The sequence below is a fragment of the Neomonachus schauinslandi genome, chromosome 15 (assembly GCF_002201575.2).
Source record: "Neomonachus schauinslandi chromosome 15, ASM220157v2, whole genome shotgun sequence".
In the NCBI taxonomy this organism is placed as follows: domain Eukaryota; kingdom Metazoa; phylum Chordata; class Mammalia; order Carnivora; family Phocidae; genus Neomonachus; species Neomonachus schauinslandi.
In genome coordinates, this window is record NC_058417.1 from 11,399,047 (window position 1) to 11,421,250 (window position 22,204).

Consider the following 22,204-nt stretch of genomic DNA (forward strand, 5'->3'; position numbering starts at 1 on the left):
GGGAGCCTCACGGAGCTGTGCGGCCCTCAGCCGGGAGACGTTTCTCCCCTGGTTTTTAAATCAGTCTTTCGAAAGTGAGTCCTTTTTGTCCTACGCTGGTTATTTCTATTTGTTCCTAGTATTTTAGAAGAAAGCATTTACTCTTGAAAATAGAAAGTATGCATTGTTTGTGGGGTAAAAGCCCAGGTGGGCAGGGCAAGGCCGGCTGACTTGGAAGTGCCCTGCCCAGGGAGCCCCGACTGTCCTCCTGACTCGGCCACTCGCCCCACCCTGGGTGCCCTGTGCGGTCTCCTGGGGCCGCAGGCCAGGTGCCCTCCCTGAGGCCCTGACTGTGCTCAGATGAGGTACGGTCACCGCCCCACTTCTCATTCCTGAGCTGGAGCTCAGGCTGCAGAGGTGACATGGGAGGCCCAGCCTGTGCTCTTCACCTCTGGAGGGTCGTGTGGCCCCTGTGGCCAACCTTAGAGATGCAGGGAGCCGTGGCCTCCACCTTGGTGGGCCGGCCCAGGTCCCACGGCTATGCCGGGGGCTCCGGCCTCTCCTGTGTCCCTCCTCAGCACACGGAGAAGAGAAGGACTCAGTCCACGTCAGCCTCGTCCGCCTCCCGCTGGAGGCCTGCCCTGGGCGCGTCAGCAGAGACGGTGGGCACGTAGCTGACGTTAGGCCGTGGCCAGGGGTCTAGCAGCCACCTTGGAAGCTGCTCTGCAGCTGGCCAACTGCAAGGCCAACTGATCATCTTGGACTTTTCCTTTTGCACGTACGTGATTAGGAGTTCTGATGATTTTTTTTTTTTTAAAGAATGGAGAAAAGATGGGGGTGCCTGGGTGGCTCAGTCGGTTAAGCAACCGACTCTCGGTTGCGGCTCAGGTCATGATCTCGGGGTCATGAGATCGAGCCCCACATCGGTCTCTGTGTTCAGTGGCGGGGGGGCGTGTCTGCTTCTCTCCTTCTGCCCCTCCCCCCTGCTCATGCTCTCTCTCTCAAATCACTAAGTAAATCTTAAAAAAAAAGAATGGAGAAAAGAGACATGGTCCTTTATTTTTCTCTACATTTGGAGGTTTCCCCAGGGGTAGGGGAAGAATGGTGCTGGGGGGAGGGGTTGTGGGTTGAGAGACTCCCAGTAACACTCGTGAAGCGTTCAGGGAGACGTGTGTGGTGTGTGTGCGCACTGCGAGGGCCGAGGACTGTGTTCTGAAGAACTGTCTGGGCTGGTGAGGCTCTAATCTATGACGTCACTGCATTCCAGGTTGTCCAGTTCGTTCTGCATGTGGTCGATGTACTGATTGATCTCCTTCACTCGCCTGCGGTTCCTCATGATCTCATCCTTGTGGATCTGAGGGGTGAAAGCAAAGCCCGAGGTCCTTAAGTCAGAGAATTTGCTGGTATTCTTTTACTGAGCACAGTTCGGGGAAAAGGAAGTCGTTCTTTGAAATTTGTGTAGTTGCATCCCTCATTTACTTTAAAGTCTCCGAGTTCTGCTCATCTCTTTGAGGGAGGAGTTAGGGTGGGTTAGCATGTGGGTTCTAAAGTCTGTCTTCAGTGTGGAATTCTACCATCCTTAATTTTACTGTATTTTGGGGCGCCTGGATGGCTCAGTTGGTTAAGAGGCTGCCTTCGGCTCAGGTCATGATCCCAGGATCCTGGGATCGAGTCCTGCATGGGGCTCCTTGCCCAGCAGGGAGCCTGCTTCTCCCTCTCCCTCTGTTGTTCCCCCAGTTTGTACGTGCACTCTCTCTCTCTCTCTGACAAGTAAAATCTTTAAAAAAAATTTTTTTAACTGTATTTCATATTGCCAAGAGTATATGCTCCCAGGGAAAGATTTCCCCTTTCTCTCCGCCTGGTAGCTGGAGAAATGGGTGCAGCCTCCTAGACCAGGGTAGTACCCACTCACTGTGTCCACCAAGTGCGTACACCAAGAGTTGGTCCGGGTCACCAGCTCATCTTCTCGATTGTCGATCTTCAGGAGGTGGATGTCATGTGATGCCCCGACAGCATTAACAATCGTGTCTTTGTCGACAAAAAGCTGGTGAGCAAGAAAGATCAGATGAGCGTGTGTGTCACGTTCCCTGCCCCCGAGCACACAGTCACAGGGCCGAAGAGAAAGGGAACAGCCGAGTGTCCCCTGGCTGGAGGAGGCAGCTGCCCGGCGCCCAGTGGAGCGCCCACCTTTGTATCAGCGTTCTTCTTGCAGCTCATCTTCCAGGGACAACGCCTCCCAGACCTGAGCTGTGGCAAGCGCTATGGGGAAGGGGCCCACCAAGGCGTTGACTTTGCAGTCCTAGTTGGGAGTGTGTTTCCTTCAGGGAGGAGGCAGGCAGGTGGTTGTTCCACAGGTGACCTCACTCACGACGTCTGCTCCCACAGTGGTTCTCTCTTGTTGGCCCTCAAGTCTGATTTGCCTGACACCTGCTGGCTGGGTGGGAAGTGTGAGGCTGGCTGCAGGTCTCGGGCTGCTCTGAGGACAGAAGGCCCTATAAATCGATGGCTGCTCGCCCCACCTTGTCTCTCCATTGCCCCTCACGTTAACCCAATTGAACTCTGGATTATGCTTGGGGTCTCCTGCCTTCTTGTTCCTGACCTTGTTTTCTGCCTTGTAAAAAGTTGTTGAGAATGACCACCCTCCACCAGGCCTGGCTGGTCCTAGGTGTCCACACCATGGCTGTTGTGTAGCTGGCTCAGTTGGAAATCAAGTGGAATCATTCCCCAGAGCAGGGCAAGGCTGCGGGTGCACTTCGTAAGCGCTGCTTACGCTTTGAAGGAAAGGCAAAAGACCCGAATGTTCCATTTGTTGTGAGGACTGCAAGCGGATAAATACTTGTTGTTTTTCTTTAGTATAGTAGTGGTTAGCTTAATAGTCTCCAAAATATGTTCTATGGGATCTTGAGATATTAGTATTTCTGCAAAAAAATCCCCAAAAATGTTTTCTTTGGTCAAATACCTTTGGGAAAGCCTTGCATAACAGGGCACGAAACAGAGAAGGCTCTGGAAAGTATAAACTCTTTTAACTTTGTCTCTCTTGGTTTGCCAGTTTATTTGGCCACAGACTTCTTTTCACAGTAATGCCTGTAATGCCTGTGAGTACTTCCCGGGATGGTGGTTTTCCACAGAATCCCATGAAGAGAAGCCAGGCTGGCTGACGCAGCTGATGCTAGCCCGGCCGCATGGGAGAAATGACAGGAAGTCATGAAGATCTTCCTCTGTGCGAGAAGGTCCCGGGCCAGACTCTGGGAAGGGCTTTAGGCAGCTTGCGCGGGAGCGCGTCCCGGTAATCTAGAAGTAGCCAGAGCCACTCATCATGAGAAGGTCCTGGTTCTTCACTTTTAAAAAGGGTCACAGCGGGTCTCCTAGGCTCCTGGCTCCCTGAGGGCCTTGCTGGACCTCACGGAGGTGAAGACACAGCCCTCAAGACACACTTGTTTCAGAGCAAATTCTTGGGGCGGGGTGGGGGCATGACTTTTGTCACTTGAGCACAGTCTCTGGGGACTTGCAGGTCCTCTCTGTGGCCTGGGCCTGAGTGCGGGCCCCACCACCGCGGCTGGACGCCCACGTGGCTGCTCAGAGCACCCGGGGAGCAAGTGTGCCCTCCCTCGGCCCCCAGCACGTGGCAGCGGCTCATGGCAGCACGAGGCTCGCAGCCCCCGGCCCCAGTGGAGGGGCCCTTGCCAGGGGCCGCTGGGGATGCCAGCGCCGCTCTTGTCCCCTCCCTCCCCGCCACAGCTTCCTCCTTGAGCATGCGCCGCTTTTCCTTCCAAAGCACCGAAGGACTTCGGAAGACAGATTTGGCCCCAACTGTGGCGGGAGCTGATCACAATCACTGGACTGAATGAGAGGAGTTTTAAAGAGATAAACAATCTCCTCCATGAGACGCTTTATCACGAACCCGCTCCTTGATAATTAGATAAGAGAAACTGGATTTTTTTTCTTCACTGAGGGCCCTATTCACTCATCCGAACATCCCTGTCTTGCCACAGGCTCTGAGTCTGAGTCAAACTGCCTGTGTTCAGATCGCAGCTCTACCACGTATATGCTGTGTCTTTGGGCAGGTTACTCTCGTCTCGTGCCTCGGGTTTCTCGTCTGTAAAAGGGAACCATAATGGTACCTATTTTGCTGTGCTGATATGAAGATTAAAAAGAATACGTGTCCGGTGCTTCTGCTTCTTGGACGGCTGGCCCTCAGTAAATGCCAGCAGTTTGTTGTTATAATTACTTCTTATAATCAAGGCATCCTCCCCTCCCCCCAAGAACAATGTGCCCCATCTTGTTGCTTAAATGTAAGGAGAACTCGGGGTGCCTGGGCAGCTCTGTCGGTTAAGTGTCTGACTCTTTTTTTTTTTTTTTTTAAGATTTTATTTATTTGACAGAGAGAAAGACAGCCAGAGAGGGAACACAAGCAGGGGGAGTGGGAGAGGGAGAAGCAGGCTTCCCATGGAGCAGGGAGCCTGATGCGGGGCTCGATCCCAGGACCCTGGGAATCATGACCTGAGCCGAAGGCAGACGCTTAACGACTGAGCCACCCAGGCGCCCCAAGCGTCTGACTCTTGATCTCAGCTCAGGTCTCGATCTCAGCGTTGGGAGTTCAAGCTCTGCGTTGGGCTCCGTGCTGGGTGTGGAGCCTACTTAAATAATTAGGGAGACCTAAGCCACAGTATTAAGGTCCTGGTGATGTCTCTCTATGCAACTGCAGGCATTCCTCAAAGGACAGAGCTCACCCTGGCCCACAGAGGGCGGGCTGTGCAGTGCGCTCAGCTGGCTGCCCCCATGAGGCCTCGAGGGTGGCATTCGACACCAGTCCTACCAGCAAGCCCAAAGCAGAGCCCCATTACCCTAGGGCCTGGGGCCCTGGGCAAACCCAGAACGCCAGCTTGTAGTCTACAGTGAGAGTCTACAATCTCTCAGGCTGGGGATCGATTCCAGACTCTAGTCCTCCCAAGCACTGTCACCTTGCGCGGCTTACCAGACTTCTCTGAGACGCAGTCTTACCCAGTTTTCCCATCCGTAAACTGTGAATGTTAACAGTACCGCCTTTGTAGGGTTGTTTGCGGAGATAAAGGAGATCCTACGTGAGCCTCAGGCTTCCGTGCCCCGACGGTGGCGAGCCTACGGCCGGTGGAGCTCCGCGTCGCCAGCCACTGTGGCCCGCCCCCACCCAGTCGGCAGGTACTGAGCGTTCCCGGAGCCACAGGAACAGGTGACAGATGGCGCCAGGCAGAGTCATCCTGGCAGGAGAGAGGGCTGGCCACTGGAGGCACCAGTCCAGCCTACTTGTCTGCCGCTGAGTTTCGGGGCCCAGATTTTTCTGTGTCCCAGTTATTAGGGATGTGTCAGTCCTGTGCCCGCTGAGTGTCACAGACTGGGAGGCGTGCCATGGGGGAACCCCATGACCCCTCGATGGTCCCTCTGGGGCACAGCAGAGTGGGCTCTTGGGGGCGGCCTTATTTCAGGGCTCAGGGGAAGTGACATCTTTTGTCTGGCCACAGCAGCTTGGGCAGGGGTTGAGGGAGGCAGGGCTGGCCACCACCCTGCTGCCCTAGGCGTCTGTCTCGGCCCCCAGCAGAGGCCGTGGGAGCCGGGACTGCTGGTCTCTGTCCGGGGACTCAGCCAGCCCCTGACGAACTGAGGGCCCTTCAGCTGGACTGTGGCAGTGCCACACACCATTGCTGGCCCTGGCGAGGGACCCGGCCGCGAAGAGGCCATCCCTGCCTTCCCCGTGAGCCTGGATGTGGTGTGAATAGTCACATAAGCAAATGAACACACGCGTGAGAGCCTGAAATTGCAATACGGGCTCTGACAGCGATAAATGGGATGTGTGATCGAGACACAGTGGCTTTCCAGGAAAGTGATGAGGGAAGGCCTCTCCCAGGAGCTGCCATTTGAGCTGAGAGCTGAACAAGGACGAGCCACACACCCGGGGGGCTGAGGGAAGGGCATGTCTGCTAGGTGGAATATCAAATGAAAGGAGCAAGCCTGGGAGCTTGGGGAATGGCTCCGAGGCTGGGGCGAGGGGGCAGGCGGCTGAGGTAGGCAGGCCGGGCACGAGGGTCTGGTGGACTGCGGTAAAGTGAAGAGCTTACTCCGAGGGTCACGGGAGGCCATTACCGCGTGTTGTGCAGAGGCACAGAATGCTGAGGTTTGGGTTTCCTCAGGATCTCTGGCTGCTGTGTGGGGAGTAATAGCCTACGGAAGGGTAGCAAGGAGGCCAGTGGTCCAGGCAAAGGACAGTGTGGCTTGATCTCATGCTAACATGGAGGTGAGAGAAGCTGAGAAATGGGGAGTGGGATGACTGATGAAGGAATGAAAGCAGGCTCCTGCCAAGGATCTGGCCTGCGTCCCTCCCCAGAGAAACAACACACATCGCCACTGGACCGCAGCGCAGGAGCCCCGGACAGCCTCCTCGGGTGAGCAGCTCAGGAGCTCGGGCTGACTGCTGATGCGGGACCACCCATCCCTGGACGTGCTGACGGAAGGTGGGGGACAGCAACAGGCCAGGTGGAAATGGTGCTTGGGCTGTTCGAAACACCACACCAGTGCAGCCCACCACAGACACGCAAGGGTTAGGAAGACCTGCAGAGGGAATCTCAGAACTTAACCTCTATTTGCAACTGCCTCTCTCAGAAACTTCCAGAAGCCCTACAGAAATGACCTTTTGCAAACCAAACTGTTGGTAAGTTGAAACCCCTTAATTACCATGAGCTCCTCTTCAGCTGCTCCCCACTGAGTGCCCACTAGGTGTTTTATTTGTTGGCCTACTTCATCTGCCAACCACCCTGCCAAGGGGGTTACGGTCCGTCCCTTTTGCAGGTGAGGAAACAGGCTGAGGAGGCTTTCAGGCTTACTAGAGCCACAGAGGGTGGGGGGCAGGCACTGCGTCCGACCCTCCGGCTCCTGAGCCGGCCCGCCTCGCCCCCAACCCCGCCCACCGCGCTCGGCCCGGCCCACTGGGCCCGAGCCCCGCCCACCGCGCCAACGGCCCCGCCCACAGTGCTCACAGCGCGCACGTCGTCGGGCAGGTCCTCGTCGAGCTCGCCCTTGACTATCCTCTCCAGAGTATTGATGGAGATCTCCAGGAGCTTCTCGTGGTGGTGGTTCTCCAGGTCCCGGCACTGAGCCATCGTGCAGCCAAGTTAAGCAAAGGCCAGGGGCGGAGCAGGCCAGGCGCCCCTGCAGCCCCTCAGAGGGTTGGGCCATTTCCTCCACACAAGAACAAACTTTGCAGGGCGGAAGGGCACCCCTTCTCAGCCGGTCGTACACATGCACAAAACCCCAGAGCCAACCAACCAGCCAACACACACACACACACACACACACCCCTGGTCATCACTGCCCCTCGGTGCTGGGTCCCCGCAGAGCCCCTCTATCCTCCACATCTCTTCCCGCCACTGCCTCCTGCCTGGACAGCAAACCAAGTCCTGGTCTCCCCATTCTAGCCCTTTCTCCCCACAGCAGCCAGTGAGCTCTTAATCATGTAGCTAGACTGGACCTCATCCTTCCCATACTCATGGCTCTCCAGGAGCCTCCCACTCTCTATTGCAGCCTCTCTTGGAATTGAAGCTCGCTCAGGGCCTCAGGGCCTTTGCACGGGGCTGCCTCTTCTGCCTGGAATGTCCTCCCCACTTTTCTGCCTTGTCCCTCTGGCTCACATTCAGGTTCTCAGAGGACCCTCCCTCAGGGAGGCTCCGGGCCCTGGCCTCTGCTTACTTTTGCCTCCATAACTTGTCTCCTTGCAGGACTGTGGGCCCAGGAAGGCAGGACCAGGAGGTTACTTCTGGGGTAGAGCAGAGCAGTTTGCCCTCCCCCAACCCCCATGCAGGGCCCTGAATTCAGGTAGCAGAAGGGTTGGTCATGCCCCAGATGTAGGCTCCTAACCATGACATTTAACCTGACAATCTCATTATAAAGGATTGGTCAGTGTCTGCAACATGGATGTGGCCCTGCTCCCAGGGCGTGAATACTTGCAACACGGGAGGCAGGCAGGGATTCTGGGGTACGGTCTCCCTGTGAACATCACTCATTTGAGAACAAATATGCCAGGGCCTCGACTGCAAACGGGGCCCCACGCAGCAACCTGGCTAGGCTAGGCATCCAAACCTTCACTCTAACAAGGCACCATTGTTCTGAGGGTCAGGAAACTCCCTCAGACCCTGCGGAACATTCTTTGAACATTCCAAGGGGTTGCCAAATCTCCATCTTCTGAAGGTGAGCTTTTTCCTTGGTGAAAAATGGGAGGTTTTACATGCCTCTAATCTCGAAGGTGGAGAGTCCCACGACATGGGATCCTGTGATGGGTCTGATAGCACCTTGGTGCAAGTAGAGATCTTTCTGTACATCAAACTGGGGCTCAGGTATTTCTGGTAAAAAGTGAAGTATGATTATAAAGCCCTGCCTTTTTACTATCTCTGCCAACCTGTTTACGGCATTGGTGGTAGTGGGAGGGGGTAGGTGTGATTCCAAAGGTGGCCACCTGGAAGGGGACTACACTGATTTGCATCCTGCTTAGTTCGTGAAGGAGCTGTACCCTTCTCTGCCTTTTGTTAAAAATGCAAGTGTCAGGGAGCCTGGGTGCCTCAGGCCATGATCCCAGGGTCCTGGGACTGAGCCCTGCATTGGGCTCCCTGCTCAGCGGGGAGTCTGCTTCTCCCCCTCCCTCTGCTCCTCCCCCACCCCGCTCATGCTCTCTCTGAAATAAATGAATAAAATCTTTTAGAAAAATGCAAGTGCCTCTCCCCTGGTTCCCCTGGAGGCAGGAGGAGCACTGCTATGGGCCAGTAGCACCTCCCCATGGAGGGTCATCAAGGAAAGGATATAGGCTCTGGACGTTTTCAATAAAGAGTGCCACCAAGTCCGTGATGTTCCTTTCAAACATGTTTATAGTCTCCTGGAAATGATAAAGAACACAGTTAACATGAATATTTAGACATGAACTCGACTGACCTAGTATCAGAGCAAAAGGTGATTTTGTAAAACTTAGCAGGTGCCTCCTCTAATCCCAGACCTTCAGGGTAAAGACCAACCACCTTGACTTTCCCAGGTAGATGTCTGTGAACTGGCCCTCTCTCCTGACCTCTTTCTCACCCCTGTGTTACTCTCCAGCCACTTCAGCTTACTCACCACCCCCTGACAGTTTAACTCAAAGCTTCCTTCAGGCCTTTGCACGTGCTGGTCCCTCTGCCAGGAATGCTTGTCCCACGAGCCCCACGTACACACACAGAGCTAACCCCCTTTGGGCTTCTCACTGGCATCTGTCCATCACCTCCAGAGAAACAGGGGAGAAAGTCGCTAAGAGCCAGACTGCCTGGATCAGTATCCTAGCTCTACCACTGTGTTTAATTTCCTTGAGCCTCAACGTCTTCATCTATGAAATGGGTTTCCTTTATAGTACCTGTCTTGTGGAATTGCGGTGAAGTTAAAATGAGTTACTTCACACAAAATGCCTTGCAAGGTGCCTCAGTAATGCTGGCCGTGACCCCTGACCTGTTGCCGCGAGCGCGGCTGCGAGCCTGGCTTCCACCTCCCCCCAATGCACCCCTGCATTGCTGCATCCCAGCACTTAGCTGGGCACCCAGGGCCTAAATGGGACTTGAGTGAGGGAACCATGGGAAATGTGATGGTGAGGCCTGTTCCCCTGTGACCACCCCCCCCCCCCAGGATGGGTCATGCCCCTGATCAACCTTGGACTCCAGGGGCCGCAGGGTGTGCTGAGGGCACCGGGAATCTGCCCGAGTCTGAGGACTGACTGCAGGCTGAGCTGCACATTTTTCCAATGTGTGTAAACACTGTCGTAATGAATAAACATGGGGTCGTTGAAAAGCACGAGTGCACCTGACAGCTTCTTGGCTGCTGGTGATACCAGTATGCCCGAGCATGCACAGGTTCTGGGGAACTTCTCGATGTCAGAAAGGGGCTCTCCCTGCAGGAAGAGGTCGGGAGCCGCTGCCTGAGCGTCCCCTGATGCTCCGTGAGCAGCTTTCCGCAGCGCTTGAGCCTTCCCCAGCGGGGAGCGAGCATCTGCCCTGTGCTGTGATGGGCAGATCTATCCGTGTCTGAGCTATCACTTGACATGTGAGGAATTGATTAGGTGCTATCTCTTGGCCCAGCCATGGCAGCATCCAATGAGGTTCGATTCATCACGGCCTCGGCTGCCATGTGAACACACGAGTCACTCGGGCTGTAAGGAATTCTAGATAGCAGCGCTCTGCGCTTCCCTGACTTAGTGCTGAATTGCAGGCTCCTTGCCCGGCCCTGGGATGCGGCAAAGTGGGCTGCAATGCGGAGGAGCTTTTGTTTCATCCTAGAGCGGGAGCCCACTGTGTTTTTCAAGCACCCAGATAGCTCCTTGGGTCTAATAAAAAAAAGGGGGGGGCGCCTGGGTGGCTCAGTCGTTAAGCATCTGCCTTCGGCTCAGGTCATGATCCCAGGGTCCTGGGATCGAGCCCCGCATCGGGCTCCCTCCTCGGCGGGAAACCTGCTTCTCCCTCCTCCACTCCCCCTGCTTGTGTTCCCTCTCTCGCTGTGTCTCTCTGTCAGATAAGTAAATAAAATCTTAAAAAAACAAAAAAACAAACCAAAAAACCCCACCTCTCCCCGCTGAGGCTCTGGGGTCTTCCAGGATAGGGGGTGCATTCCAGAGGAATGAGCTCACCTCTCATGCAGCACAAGAATCACTTACACTCTGAATGATTGAAATATATTAAAAGCAAACACAGGACTGATGAGCAAAGAAAGCTTTAGTCGGCCGTGCTGAGTCGCACTGGACGTTTCCAGCAGAGGAGTGCCCGGGAAGGTTCCAGCTCGAGTACGGTTTTGCAGCTGAATTACTGTGTTCTTGCAAATGGGACTGGCAGGGCACGACTGCGCCACCTCTGTGCCCCTGGGGCCCGGCCTCACCTCCAGCTGCTCTACCAACTGCATCTCCAGTGTCATGAGCACATTGAACAGCTCCGTGATGTCCTCGCCATATTCCACTATCTTTATCTCGATATTGGTCAGATCGGACTCCTCTCGAATGGCATTTAGACTCTGGAAATAAAAACCTGTGCTTTAGGAATCCGTGACTAAGTGTAATTAGTTAATGACAGGCGACGGTTGGTTTTGTGGCTAAGAACTTAGACTCTGGGGTTGGACTGTCCAAGTTCAAGTGGATCAGCTCCGCCACTTGGCAGTTTCGTGGGCTTGTGGAAGCTACTTACGCTCCCCGTGCCTGGAGGCAGTTAGAGCGGATGCTAGTACTGGTTAGTGAGTGCTCCATCCACGTTAGCTCTGGCTTCCATTAGAGGCGGCTAGGCTGGGCGGAAGGAGCAATGGCTTCAGAGTCAAGCGAACCTGAATTTGAATCCTGTCTGGGTCACTTATTAGCAGTGTGACCTCGAGTGTGCCCCCTTCATTCTCGAAGCTTTGCTTTCCTCGTGTAAAGGGGGAGAGAAGTGTGTGTGTCACAAAGTTCTGGGGATTAGGCAGTATATGTGAGCTCTTGACTCTCAGCAGGGGCTCGGCGAACAGTCTCCAATAAAAGGTCCACAGCAGCCATGGGTAGGGAGAGACACTGGAAAAATGTCCAGTCCTTAGGAAACCAGTCGGGCCCGCAGAGCACCCCAGAGCTGGACTGTTTGGAATGAGAAGATGCTCATGGGCTAGAAAGCACCCCGGGGTCCAAACCTGGCACTGAATTCCAGCCATTCACTAACAAACGTCCTGGGGACTTGGCCATCAGATGCGTTGTCAACTTGTTTCTGTTGCTATATGGTATTAGCTGGGAAGGAGGACAGAGTAACTTGACACAATTCAGTGTGATGAATGATATTTATAATAATGGCTACCCCGTATGGAGAAAAATCAGGTTCAATCCCTACCTCGAACCTACATGAAAACAAATTTCCCACAGAGTGAAGATTTAAATGTACCAAGTAAAGCCATAAAAGTACTAGAAGGAAAAATGGGTGGGTTTTAATAAATAATCTCAGAGAGAAGAAGTCCTTTGTAAGTATAACCAGAAAAAAAAAAAGACTTGATAAATTATACTACATAAAAGTTTTAGAAATTCTGAATGGCAAAAGCACCATAGACAGAAAACGGACAAGATGAACCACGAATTGGGAAACATATTTGCAGCTCATTGCACTGACCCAGGGCTGACGTCTCAATCTATAAAGAGCTCCTACAAAGTAATGATTAAAAAAAAAAAAAGATATAGACCAAAAACCAAGTGGAAAAAATGGGTTAGGGCATGTTACAAGAACAAACAGTTCACGGAGTAAGAAGTACAAATGCTTGTGAAACATGCAATGTTTACCCTCACTGAAGAGAAAACAAATGCACTCCAAGTGGACCAGATCGGGGGAGACGAGGCAGCCTGAGAACAGCGGTCTGACACGGAGCCGGCAGCACAGGTCCGGCCTCCACCGAGCGCAGCTGAGCCGTAACTAGCAAAAGGAGCAACACACGGTTCTACCTGCAGGACTTCGTCCTACAGATCAAACCTGCTCCAACTTACCCACTGCGACACGGGTGGGAAGAGCAAAAGATCGGAAAAAACCGGCTTGTCCGTCAGCAGGGACTGGCTTTAATAAATCACGGCTCGTCCATGCAATGAGAGATTTTACAACTATGAAAAAAGGAAGCGACTCAAGTTTTGGAAGGATCTCTAAGCTGCATAAAGAAGCAGAGCAAAGTGCAGAACAGTGCATGCTACGTTTTGTCATGCGTGCTACGGTGGTCCCTCTGTGGCCATGCTTACTACGCTTACCAGCATGCACTGCCTGTCCAGTGCCTCCGGACTACACACACTGCTGGTCACAGCCCCCAGCACGGTTCTAGGAGGCAGTTACCCCCATCTCTCTAACGAGGAAATGGAGGCTATCAGAGGGTCACCAGCGAGGGGTCCACATGAGCATTGTGCCCACCCGCCCGCTGACCCCAAGCCGTGCCCCCCTGGGCACCGGGAAAGGGCGCTGAGGGGGTCCTGGGCTAGTGGGGGTTGAGGGGGGAGTACAGGACAAGCTCAGAGAGGTCCCATGAGGAACCTCAGGCTCATGGAGTCCTGTGACCTTCTAAGGCAGCGAGCGGGCTCAACTGGGGCTGAGCATTGGAGGCCCCTGGAGAGCTCTGGTGTGTGGGCTGCATGAGACCACTACTCTCGGCCCTAGGAGGATGAGCTTAGTTTGCTCATCCCAGGCAGCCTCTGGGGGTCTCGCCATGATGGGTCTGTGGGGACCGGCGCCTCAGAAGCAGGGGGAGCAGGTGTGCTTTGAAGACCTCCGCCCTGGAAGTCAGGGAGTCAGGCTTGGCACCAGCAGGAGCACTGGCGGTAGCCTGGCCCACGTCCTGCTTCTCCAGGGGGGGATTTGTTACTGAGGGGGCTGGGCCCAGGCCTGGGGCTTCAGGAGGAGCCAGCTGGCTGGCGTCCAGACATCCCGAATCCAGTGGCTTTGGGGACCAGATAAATGTCACGGAGGATGTGCCAGACAGGGACCGGGGGACTGGAAATGTGGCTTGTCCAGAGGGGACAACCGCCACGAAGGCCCTGCTGACAACTGCCTCCAGAGAAGCTGGCAACCACAATTTTTCTGTGAAATCTTCCCGTTTAGAATGTCAGTAGGATGTTCAAAACGTTTTAAAAGCCTCTGCAGGCCAAACAAAACACACATGGGAGCCAAATGTGTTCCTCTGCTGACAGGCTTGAACTTCCGCTTGAACGCAGTAACACCCCTGCCCATAACCTGAGGAGGAGGGTCTCGAGGCTTAAATCACACAGAATGTGGGGTCACTGGCGAGGCCGACCAGACAAGACCAGGGACAAGAACAGGACCTGCGGAGTGAGGAGGTGAGGAGGGTGGGGAAGCACACGGGGGCCCATCGCCGGCCCCCTCATATCTGAACGTGCCTTATCAGGGGATTTTGCTTGACTTCAAACTAAGAGTTCCCAACCAGGACTGGCTTTGTGGGTCCTTTGAAGCCCCTAACACTGCAGGCAAGTGCTCACAGACTTGGTGTGCGGGGACAGTTGTTTTTGTTTTTGTTTTTTTTAATAATTTTTTAAGAATTTATTTTGAGAGAGAGAGGAGAGGGCAGAGGGAGAGGGAGAAGGAGGCCTCCCGCGGAGCAGGGAGCCTGACGACGTGGGGCTCAATCCCAGGACCCTGGATCAGGACCTGAGCTGAAGGCAGACGCTTAACCGACTGAGCCACCCGGGTGCCCTGCGTGGAGTTTTTTGAGGAGAAAGAAGGTCCACAGCTTTCCTTAGAGTCTCACGAAGATCTGTGACTTAGAACAAGAATCGGTCTTTAAAAATAACGCTAATTGGGCGCCTGGGTGGCTCAGTTGGTTGGGCGACTGCCTTCAGCTCAGGTCATGATCCCGGGGTCCTGGGATCGAGTCCCGCATCGGGCTCCCTGCTCTGCGGGGAGCCTGCTTCTCCCTCTCCCATTCCCCCTGCTTGTGTTCCCTCTCTCGCTGTGTCTCTCTCTGTCAAATAAATAAATAAAATCTTTAGAAAAAAAAAAAAAAAAATAACGCTAACTACGGGTGCCCAAGTGTCTCAGTCGGTTAAGTGTCCGACTTTTGATTTCGGCTCAGGTCATGACCTCAGGGTGGTGAGACCGAGCCCTGTGTCGGGCTCTGCCCTGGTGGGCATGAAGGCTACTTAAGATTCTCTCTCTCTGTCTTCTTTTGCCCCCCCACCCCACTCACACCTGAGCATGCTCTCTCTCTCTCTCTCTAAAATAATAATGCTAACTACAAGAAACAAGTCCCACCAAGCACACATGGCCGCTGCTTGGGCTGGGCCGAGTGGCCTGGGGTCAGCAGGTCCTGAACACCTGGGCCTGCTCCCTCAGCTGGAATGCCCTTCCTCCACCATCCCTGGCCCATTTCTCTTTGTCCTGTGAGCCACAGCCCGAGTTAAGGTCCCTCCAGGAACCCTCAAGGCTCCCTGGGCTCCCCACTGCAGTGGGGAGGGCCTGGGTCTGCACCCCGTACAGGTGGGAGCTCACTAAGGGCAAGAGCCATGTCCAGCAGGGGTTCAGCTTCCCAGGACAAGGCACTGAGCAGGGGGTAGGGGGGGCTCAGAAAATGTCTACTAAATGAACGAATGACCAAAAGAGTAGTAGTAGTTATTGTCCTTGTCATTGTAACAGGCGTGGTAACAGTAACACCATTGCTAACAGTAATGATGACGCTACCTTGAACCCGGGCGTGTTTTAGGTGAAGGAGGCCCATGGGCCTCACCCTGCGCTCAGCCGGGCTGTGGTGTTGGAGCTGTGGCTGGTGGTGGTGGAAGGCTAAACTTGCGTCTGCCACTGAGCCGCATGACTGCTGGCAAATGGGGACAATGACCACGGGTCTTAGGGCTCATCAGAGGTAGGTGGTGCGTATCCCCAGCAGTGGGGCCAGGCCTGTGGGGTGGGGTCAGCGTCTGGAGCAGGGGGTAGGGAAAGGACAGGGAGGGGCAGAGCCTACCAGCAAGTGCTTCTCCTCGAACTTGGCAATCCTGCGTTTGCCTTGCTCCTGGTTTTCCTGGATGGCCTCCTGGATACACTCATTGAAGGTGTCAAGCTCCAGTTTCCTCTTCTCCTGCTGTTTCAGGCCATATTCGAAAATGTTCAGGCAGATGATGACGAATTTGTCCTTGTAGGTGAGTGGCCGTTAAGGAGGCTGCTGGCCATCTTGGGGGCAGGCTGGTGGCAGGGTGCAAGATGGAGGTGGTGGTGGCTCCTGGTGCAGGGCTGGGAGTTGAGATTCGGAGTCTAATGTGGTGCTGGGGCATCTCCATCCCCAGCCTGAAGGATTCAGGAATGGGACTGGCCTCGGGGAAGGAAGCAGGGGCCTCGGGGTGGGGGTTGGGGAGACTACAGAGCAGAGGAGAGGCATCCTGGGGGACCTAGAGGGGCCGGGGTGGGGCTGGGAGCCCAGGGGGAGCCAGCCCCAGCCAGTGTAGTTCTATCTCTGGTGTGTTCTCTAGGGGCACCTTCGTCGGGGGCCTGTCTCTGTGCTCAGCTGCTGCGGGCACGCTGAAGGAGCCTGCAGAGGTCAGGGGACCTCAGGCCTGAAGCAGAGAGATCCAGGTTCAAGTCCCAGCTCTGCTGCGGCTTCTCCCTGGCAAGCCACTTCACCTGCCCTGGGCCTCGGCTTCCTCACCTGCAGCACGGAGCCCTTGAGATCAGGCAGGCGCGACAGCCCAGATGCGAGCCCAGCTCGCCCAGCTGGTGGGTGGCATAGTCCGGCCGGGAGCCCATGTGGCTGGCCCAGAGTCCTGGCTCGTCACCTTCTGCTTAGCCTCACACCCTTCCCGCCCCCTCCCCCGCCCTTTCTAAAATGCTGAGGTTTTGGGAGAGAGTTTCTTTCTACCCAGGGATGGCGCTATTATCTTCCCCATAGCCAGGATGACAAGTGTCATTCATGTCCTCTGGGCAGCGGCCGACAGGGGGTGGGGGGAAGGATGCAGGCTCTTGGCCCCACAGACAAGGGCTCAAATCCCAGCTTCTAGCTGCATGACCTTGGACAAATCACCCTCTCCAAGTCTAGCTTCCCCAACTATAAAATGGGATTAATCACAGGACCCATCTAGTGGGCACTTGGGAAATTATAAACACGGTATGCAAAGCACACAGCAAAAAAACAAATATAGGTACTGAGGCTTAGTGCCACACCACACACGTCAATTTTCCCTCTTTGACAACCTGGTTTGTGTAGCACAGCAGACCCCGTGCCATGCTGATCAGAGACTCAGTGAGTCCCCTGAAATCTAGACAGCCTTTCCCCCATGCCGCTCAGCTGACCTGGTGCTTCACCGCCCCTGGGGTAACTGCTGGGAAGGAGGGGTTTTATGTTCTAGGGTTTGGGGGAAATGGGGAAACAGAGGCCCGAGCAGAAGGGGACCTGCCCTTTGCCCGCTGCTGGCGTGGGGCCCAGGCTCTGCCAGAGGGGGTGGCTGTGACCTTGGGAGGATATGCCTGCAGGAGCTCGCCGACGCCGGGCAGGGAGGCCAGCTTGTTGCCGTCTACGTCTTCGGCATACATGCTGTCAAACAGGAAGGAGCCGTTCAGGTGCTCGACGAACGCGACCTATGGTCAGAAGCACAGCGGGGCTCGGGGGGGACTCAGATTCATCTCACGGGCCCTGGCGAGGGCTCAGTGGGCCGGGCCCTGTGCTGGGCACCGGGGGCACCGGACGCTGTGCGGAGAGTGGAGGAGGGGATGCTGCCCTGGGGCTTCAGCCCTCGAAGAAGGCAGGGCAGGGAAGGGCATGCCCGTGCGGAGGTGCAGGGGCATCAAGGTTGCGCGTGGCTCGGTCTGGCTGGAGGAAGGGGTGCCGGCTATGGGGAGGAAGGGGTCCGGGGCCGTGCTGAGGAAGGACTTGAACCTTCCTGGCCACCAGGGAGCTGCCCAGGGGGGTTAAGAGAAGGAGCTGCTCTATCAGATCGTGTCCACAGGGCCTCGAGCCGGCAGCCGGCACGCCAGTGAGGACACGGGGCAGGTGGTGTCCGGGCTGAGCTGCGGCTGGCTCCGGGGCCGGGTGGCCGGCAGAGCAAGGCGGGGACGGGGTGCTGGCCTATGGATGACGGACGTGCTCCGTTGGGGCGTTCTCAATCAAGACAGGTTTCCGGGGCCTGGGCCCCGCAGACTTTCGGCACATGGGGCCCACCAGCTGTGGCCGGCGTCCTGGCGCCAGGGCAGCGTGAGGCGGGTGGCAGGGCCCCTGCCAGCAGAGTACCTTGTGCTTCTTCAGCTCCTCCTGCCGGGCCCGCTCATCGTCCAGCCGGGCCTGGATCAGGTGCTCTCGGTGCTTCAGCTCGTCGATGCCGTACTGGTGCTTACTCCCTGCCAGATCTTTCTGAGGGGGGGACGGGAAGTGGCATTGTTCCTGGGGCCTGTTCGGTGCCTCCGGGCCGCACCGGCCTCTGCCGTCCTGTGGCCCCTCGGGCCTGGGCGGGGTGTGGACAGCCCCCTAGTGAAGGCTGCGCACACAAGAATGGCTTGCTTCCTCGTGGCCTTTTCCAAGTATTCTGAGTGTAAGGGAAATTAGGGAAGGACCCCGAAGATGGAGGAAGGCAGCACAGGCAGATGGAGGATCTGTGGGACACGCCCTGGGGCCACAGTGACTTGTGCCCCCAGCTCTCCATAGCGGGTGTTCTGGCTCTGGGATGCACCACGGGAGAGAGGTCAAATGAGTTGCCTGAATCACAGGCCTGGTGACAAGGGCCTCGGATCTTGGCTCTGTGCCCTGCCACCTCTTGGCTCTCCTCCCACCCCTCCTGCTCATCCCCCTATAGGCACCAGGGACTGCTGGAGCCCCTGGGGCTCAGTCCTCACCCCTCTAGGCTCACTCTACACACCCCAGGTGTGTAGGCATCAAGTACAAGCACGTCTGATTGCTCCATCCTCAGAGGACACTCTGTGGTCTTTACCTTCAGCCCAGACCCTACCTCTGAGAGCCAGACAGGAGCTTCTGAAGCCTTCTCTCCCCGGCTGCCTCAAGAGCACCGCCAATTCACCATGTCCAAGATGGACCTCTGTCTTCTCATAGTCCCACTGAGGTGGGCTGCCCCCCAGCCATCCAGCACCCCAGCCGGAGACCCGGGAGACATCCTGGACCCTCCCCTGCCCATCAGACCCAGGCTGCGCCCAGGCCTGTCCATGCTAGCTCCTGATCACGTCTCACCATCCTCTCTGGCCAGGACCCCTGCCTCCGCCTCCTAGGCGGCCTCCCCCACGCACCCTGGCCCCCCCGCCAAGTCTGCCCACTCTCCTCAGCACAGCCAGAGCAATCTCTGTGAAATGCAAACCTGATCTTGTCAGTCAGTCCCTTGCTTCCCTTGTAGGACTTCCTCTTGGGCACAGGGTAATGACAAGCTCCTGCCGTGGCCTGCATGGCCCCGCCTGCCACCCTCCCGCTCCGGCTCTCTGAGCTCCAGCTGCCGGCGCCCTCCCCGTGCTATGTCCCGCCACAGGCCTCTGCATGTGCTCTGCCTCCGGCCCGGGGCCATTCCTTCACCAGCCAACTCCTGCCCATCCTACAGATTCCAGCTCAGAACCACTGCCTTGGGGAAGCCACCCCCAAACCACAGACCCCACCTTGTACATCTCAGTCCTTCCCTCTTGGCATGTTCACGTATCTGTGGGATGTGTGTATTGGTGCCACAAAGGAAGGTAGGGGCATCCCCCGGGGTCTATCCCATTCCAGGTCCTGAGCTTTCTTTCCACTGTCCTGCGCTGCCTGAAGCCCATCCCAGCCTCACTCCTGAACACGCCGTCAGTATATGGATCATTGTAGTTTTGTGCCTTAACTTGGGCCTTGGCTGCAAAGGGCTTATACTGCAGAGTTAAAATCCTTCTGAAGATCTGCTGTTCAGGGACGCCTGGGTGGCCCAGTCAGTTAAGCGTCTGCCTTAAGGCTCAGGTCATGATCCCAGGGTCCTGGGATTGAGCCCCAGTTTGCATGGGGCTCCCCTCTCAGCAGGGAGCCTGCTTCTCCCTCTGCCCCTCCCCCCTCCCCCTGCTCCCGCATGCTTGTACTCTCTCAAATAAATAAAATCTTTTTAAAAAGATGTTATTCGGGGCGCCTGGGTGGCTCAGTCGGTTAAGTGTCTGCCTTAGGGCTCAGGTCATGATCCCGGGCTCCTGGGATCTAGCCCCGTGTCGGGCTCCCTACTCAGCGGGAAGCCTGCTTCTCCCTCTACCCTTCACCCCGCTCATGCTCTCTCACTCTCTCTCAAGTAAATGAAATCTTTCCAAAAAAAAAGATGTTATTCGTTGAGCTGTATGCTTTTCTTACATATTGATACTTTAATAAGGAAATTTGAATTTTTAAGTCTCTAGTATCTGAGCCCTCCTCTCCTCTACATTCCCCCAGCCCTGCCCTCTGCCTCTCTCCGCAACCGGCCCCCCAATCCCACATCTCTCCCCTGTTCTGCACACCAGTCACCAGATCCCCGAACTGCTGACCACATCAGGAAATCTGCCGAAAACTGCTCAGGCTTCCCCACGGGCCTCCACCTTCACCTGGATAAGTCCTAAACCCCAACACAGCCCCACTGCCTGGCCCCCCTCCCCACACAAAGCAAATTCACAGCCCCCGCCCGTTCTGTGTGCTTTGTGGGCACTGTGCTCTGTTCCCCTGCATTGAGGGGAGGGCCAGCCTTCAGGCACAGTCCAGGGCGTCGACTTAAAAGTGGCCTGCTGAAAACAGGGGGAGCCCTCCAGGAGAGCACCACAGAGCTGAGGGGTGCCTCAAGAGCCTGCCCTTGGACCTCTGTCCTCCCACAGTCCCGCTGAGGCGAGCGGCCCCCCAGCCATCCAGCACTCCAGCTGCAGACCCGGGAGACATCCTGGCCCCTCCCCTGGTGGCCTATGTCCCGGCCCAGCTGTTCTGGGGCCCAGGCCCTGCAGCACCAAGTGACGGGGAATTTCAGGTGCCCCTGCTTTGCAGAACTCTGCTCTGATATCCTCTGACTTTTTATCTTTTTTTTTTTTTTTTAAGATTTTATTTATTTATTTGACAGAGAGAGAGCACAGGTAGGCAGAGAGGCAGGCAGAGGGAGAGGGAGAAGCAGGCTCCCCGCCGAGCAGGGAGCCCGATGTGGGGCTCGATCCCAGGACCCTGGGATCATGACCTGAGCCGAAGGCACCCGATTAACCCACTGAGCCACCCAGGCACCTTATCTTGATGCTTCTAGGCAAGTCTCGGAATCGTGAAAAGAGACTTTGTTTCCTTATAGCACAATGGGGATGCCCAGGCTCGGCTGTCTGCCCTTTATGGAAACTTCTGGGGGCCGGGGAGTGAATGCCTTTGTGGAGCCGTGCAGTGTTAGGCTGTCCCCTAGTTCTATCATGAGCTTTGAAACACACCCCAACAGCTCTCTGGCCTATTCCAAGGGCTGGAGCCCATCCTGATTTTCAAATTATTGTCTAAATGAAAAAAAATAATACTTAGAGTATTAGAGTTCAAGCCGCAGGTTCTGGTACTGTCATGGGACAAGAGAAAGCCATGGTCTGAGGAGGGGCAGCTCTCTGATCCCACCCCATCTCTGTGGACCTTCCAGAAGGCTCTGGCAAGCAGAGGGCCCCACACTCAGAAGCTGACACAGTCCACCCAGGCACTGTGCTCTGCTCTGGGGCCGAAGCCGGGCAGGGCCAGCACCGAGACCCGTGGGCCAGTCCTCCTCCCCGCTTCTGCTGGGCTCTCCTGGTGCTCCCCGTCACTTCAGTGTCCCCCAGGCACGGGCTCCATTCCTCTCAGGAGGGGCACTGGAGCTGGGAAACCCCGAGGGAGACACTTGCCATGTGGTCGTCAATGCGCCGGAAGTCCAGGTACACGAGGTCAGGAAGGTAGGCATAGATGAACATCTTGTAATCCTCTGACTCTGTGATGGGATTCCCAGAGAGGCTGAGCGTCCGCAGGTCCTTGAACCGCCGCAGGTAGATGATCTGGGGAGAAGGGGTGAGAGCAACCCATTTGCCTGACTGCTGCAAAGCAGAAACCAGCCCCGTGGCCTCTCCCCTCAGCCCTCTGCCACTGTCCACAGCCTGGCCAGGACACCATCAGTGTGGCTGGAGCGACAAGCGAGGAGCGGGCTGGGGGTTCCAGGCTGGACGGCTGTCCTGATAGCAGACCTGGGGTCAAAGGTCGGCTGTGGGACCTTGGGCAAGTTGCCTAACATCTGTGAGCCTCCGTTTCCTCATCTGTAATATGGGTATAAGGATGCTATTATGTTTGTCACAGGTGTGGAAGACCAAAGGAAATGAGCTCCAGAAAGCATCTAGAGGTGGGCCTCTCGCCCGCTCTGTAAATGGTGGTGGTGGTGGTTACTATTGGTCACACAGAGCAGGTGTGCCTTTTCCCTTGTAAACCCTGTGTCAGGGCCAGATCTGTTAAAATAAACAGAACCCCATTTCTAGTAACATTGGATTAACTGGATGACAGAGGGACATTCGCCACCTGCCATTTATTCTTCCTATATTCTATTTCAGTAAAGCGGGAGAAAAGTCAACAGTGTAGCTAATGCTTCCCTTGGCAGCATCTTCTGAACACCCAGACGCTGTACTATGCAAAAGAAGGAACCTAGCTTGCTTTCCGAAGGAATTTCTCTCTGTCCTGTGTTTATATGTTCCACAAACACTATTAAGCACCTACCAGGCCTCAGGCGTGTGCTAGGCCTTGGGGACACAGTGGGAACAAAGCTCACGCGGTCCCTCCCCTTGCAGCAAGGGCTCACATT

General features: G+C 55.8%; 1 protein-coding gene across 1 annotated transcript in view; it reads right to left on the bottom strand.

Moving 5' to 3' along the window:
* Window positions 1–1,219: 1,219 nt before the first annotated feature.
* Window positions 1,220–22,204, bottom strand: part of DRC3 (dynein regulatory complex subunit 3) — a 29,038-nt gene continuing 8,053 nt past the window's right edge. Inside the window, exons 4-12 of the mRNA XM_021694741.1 lie at window positions 21,267–21,413; window positions 17,701–17,820; window positions 16,939–17,051; window positions 15,448–15,622; window positions 10,882–11,013; window positions 8,802–8,872; window positions 6,987–7,110; window positions 1,892–2,023; window positions 1,220–1,333 (exon numbers count right to left, since the gene is read on the bottom strand). Of these exons, the coding sequence (XP_021550416.1) occupies window positions 1,220–1,333; window positions 1,892–2,023; window positions 6,987–7,110; window positions 8,802–8,872; window positions 10,882–11,013; window positions 15,448–15,622; window positions 16,939–17,051; window positions 17,701–17,820; window positions 21,267–21,413 (1,128 nt within the window). The remainder of the gene's footprint in view (window positions 1,334–1,891; window positions 2,024–6,986; window positions 7,111–8,801; window positions 8,873–10,881; window positions 11,014–15,447; window positions 15,623–16,938; window positions 17,052–17,700; window positions 17,821–21,266; window positions 21,414–22,204) is intronic.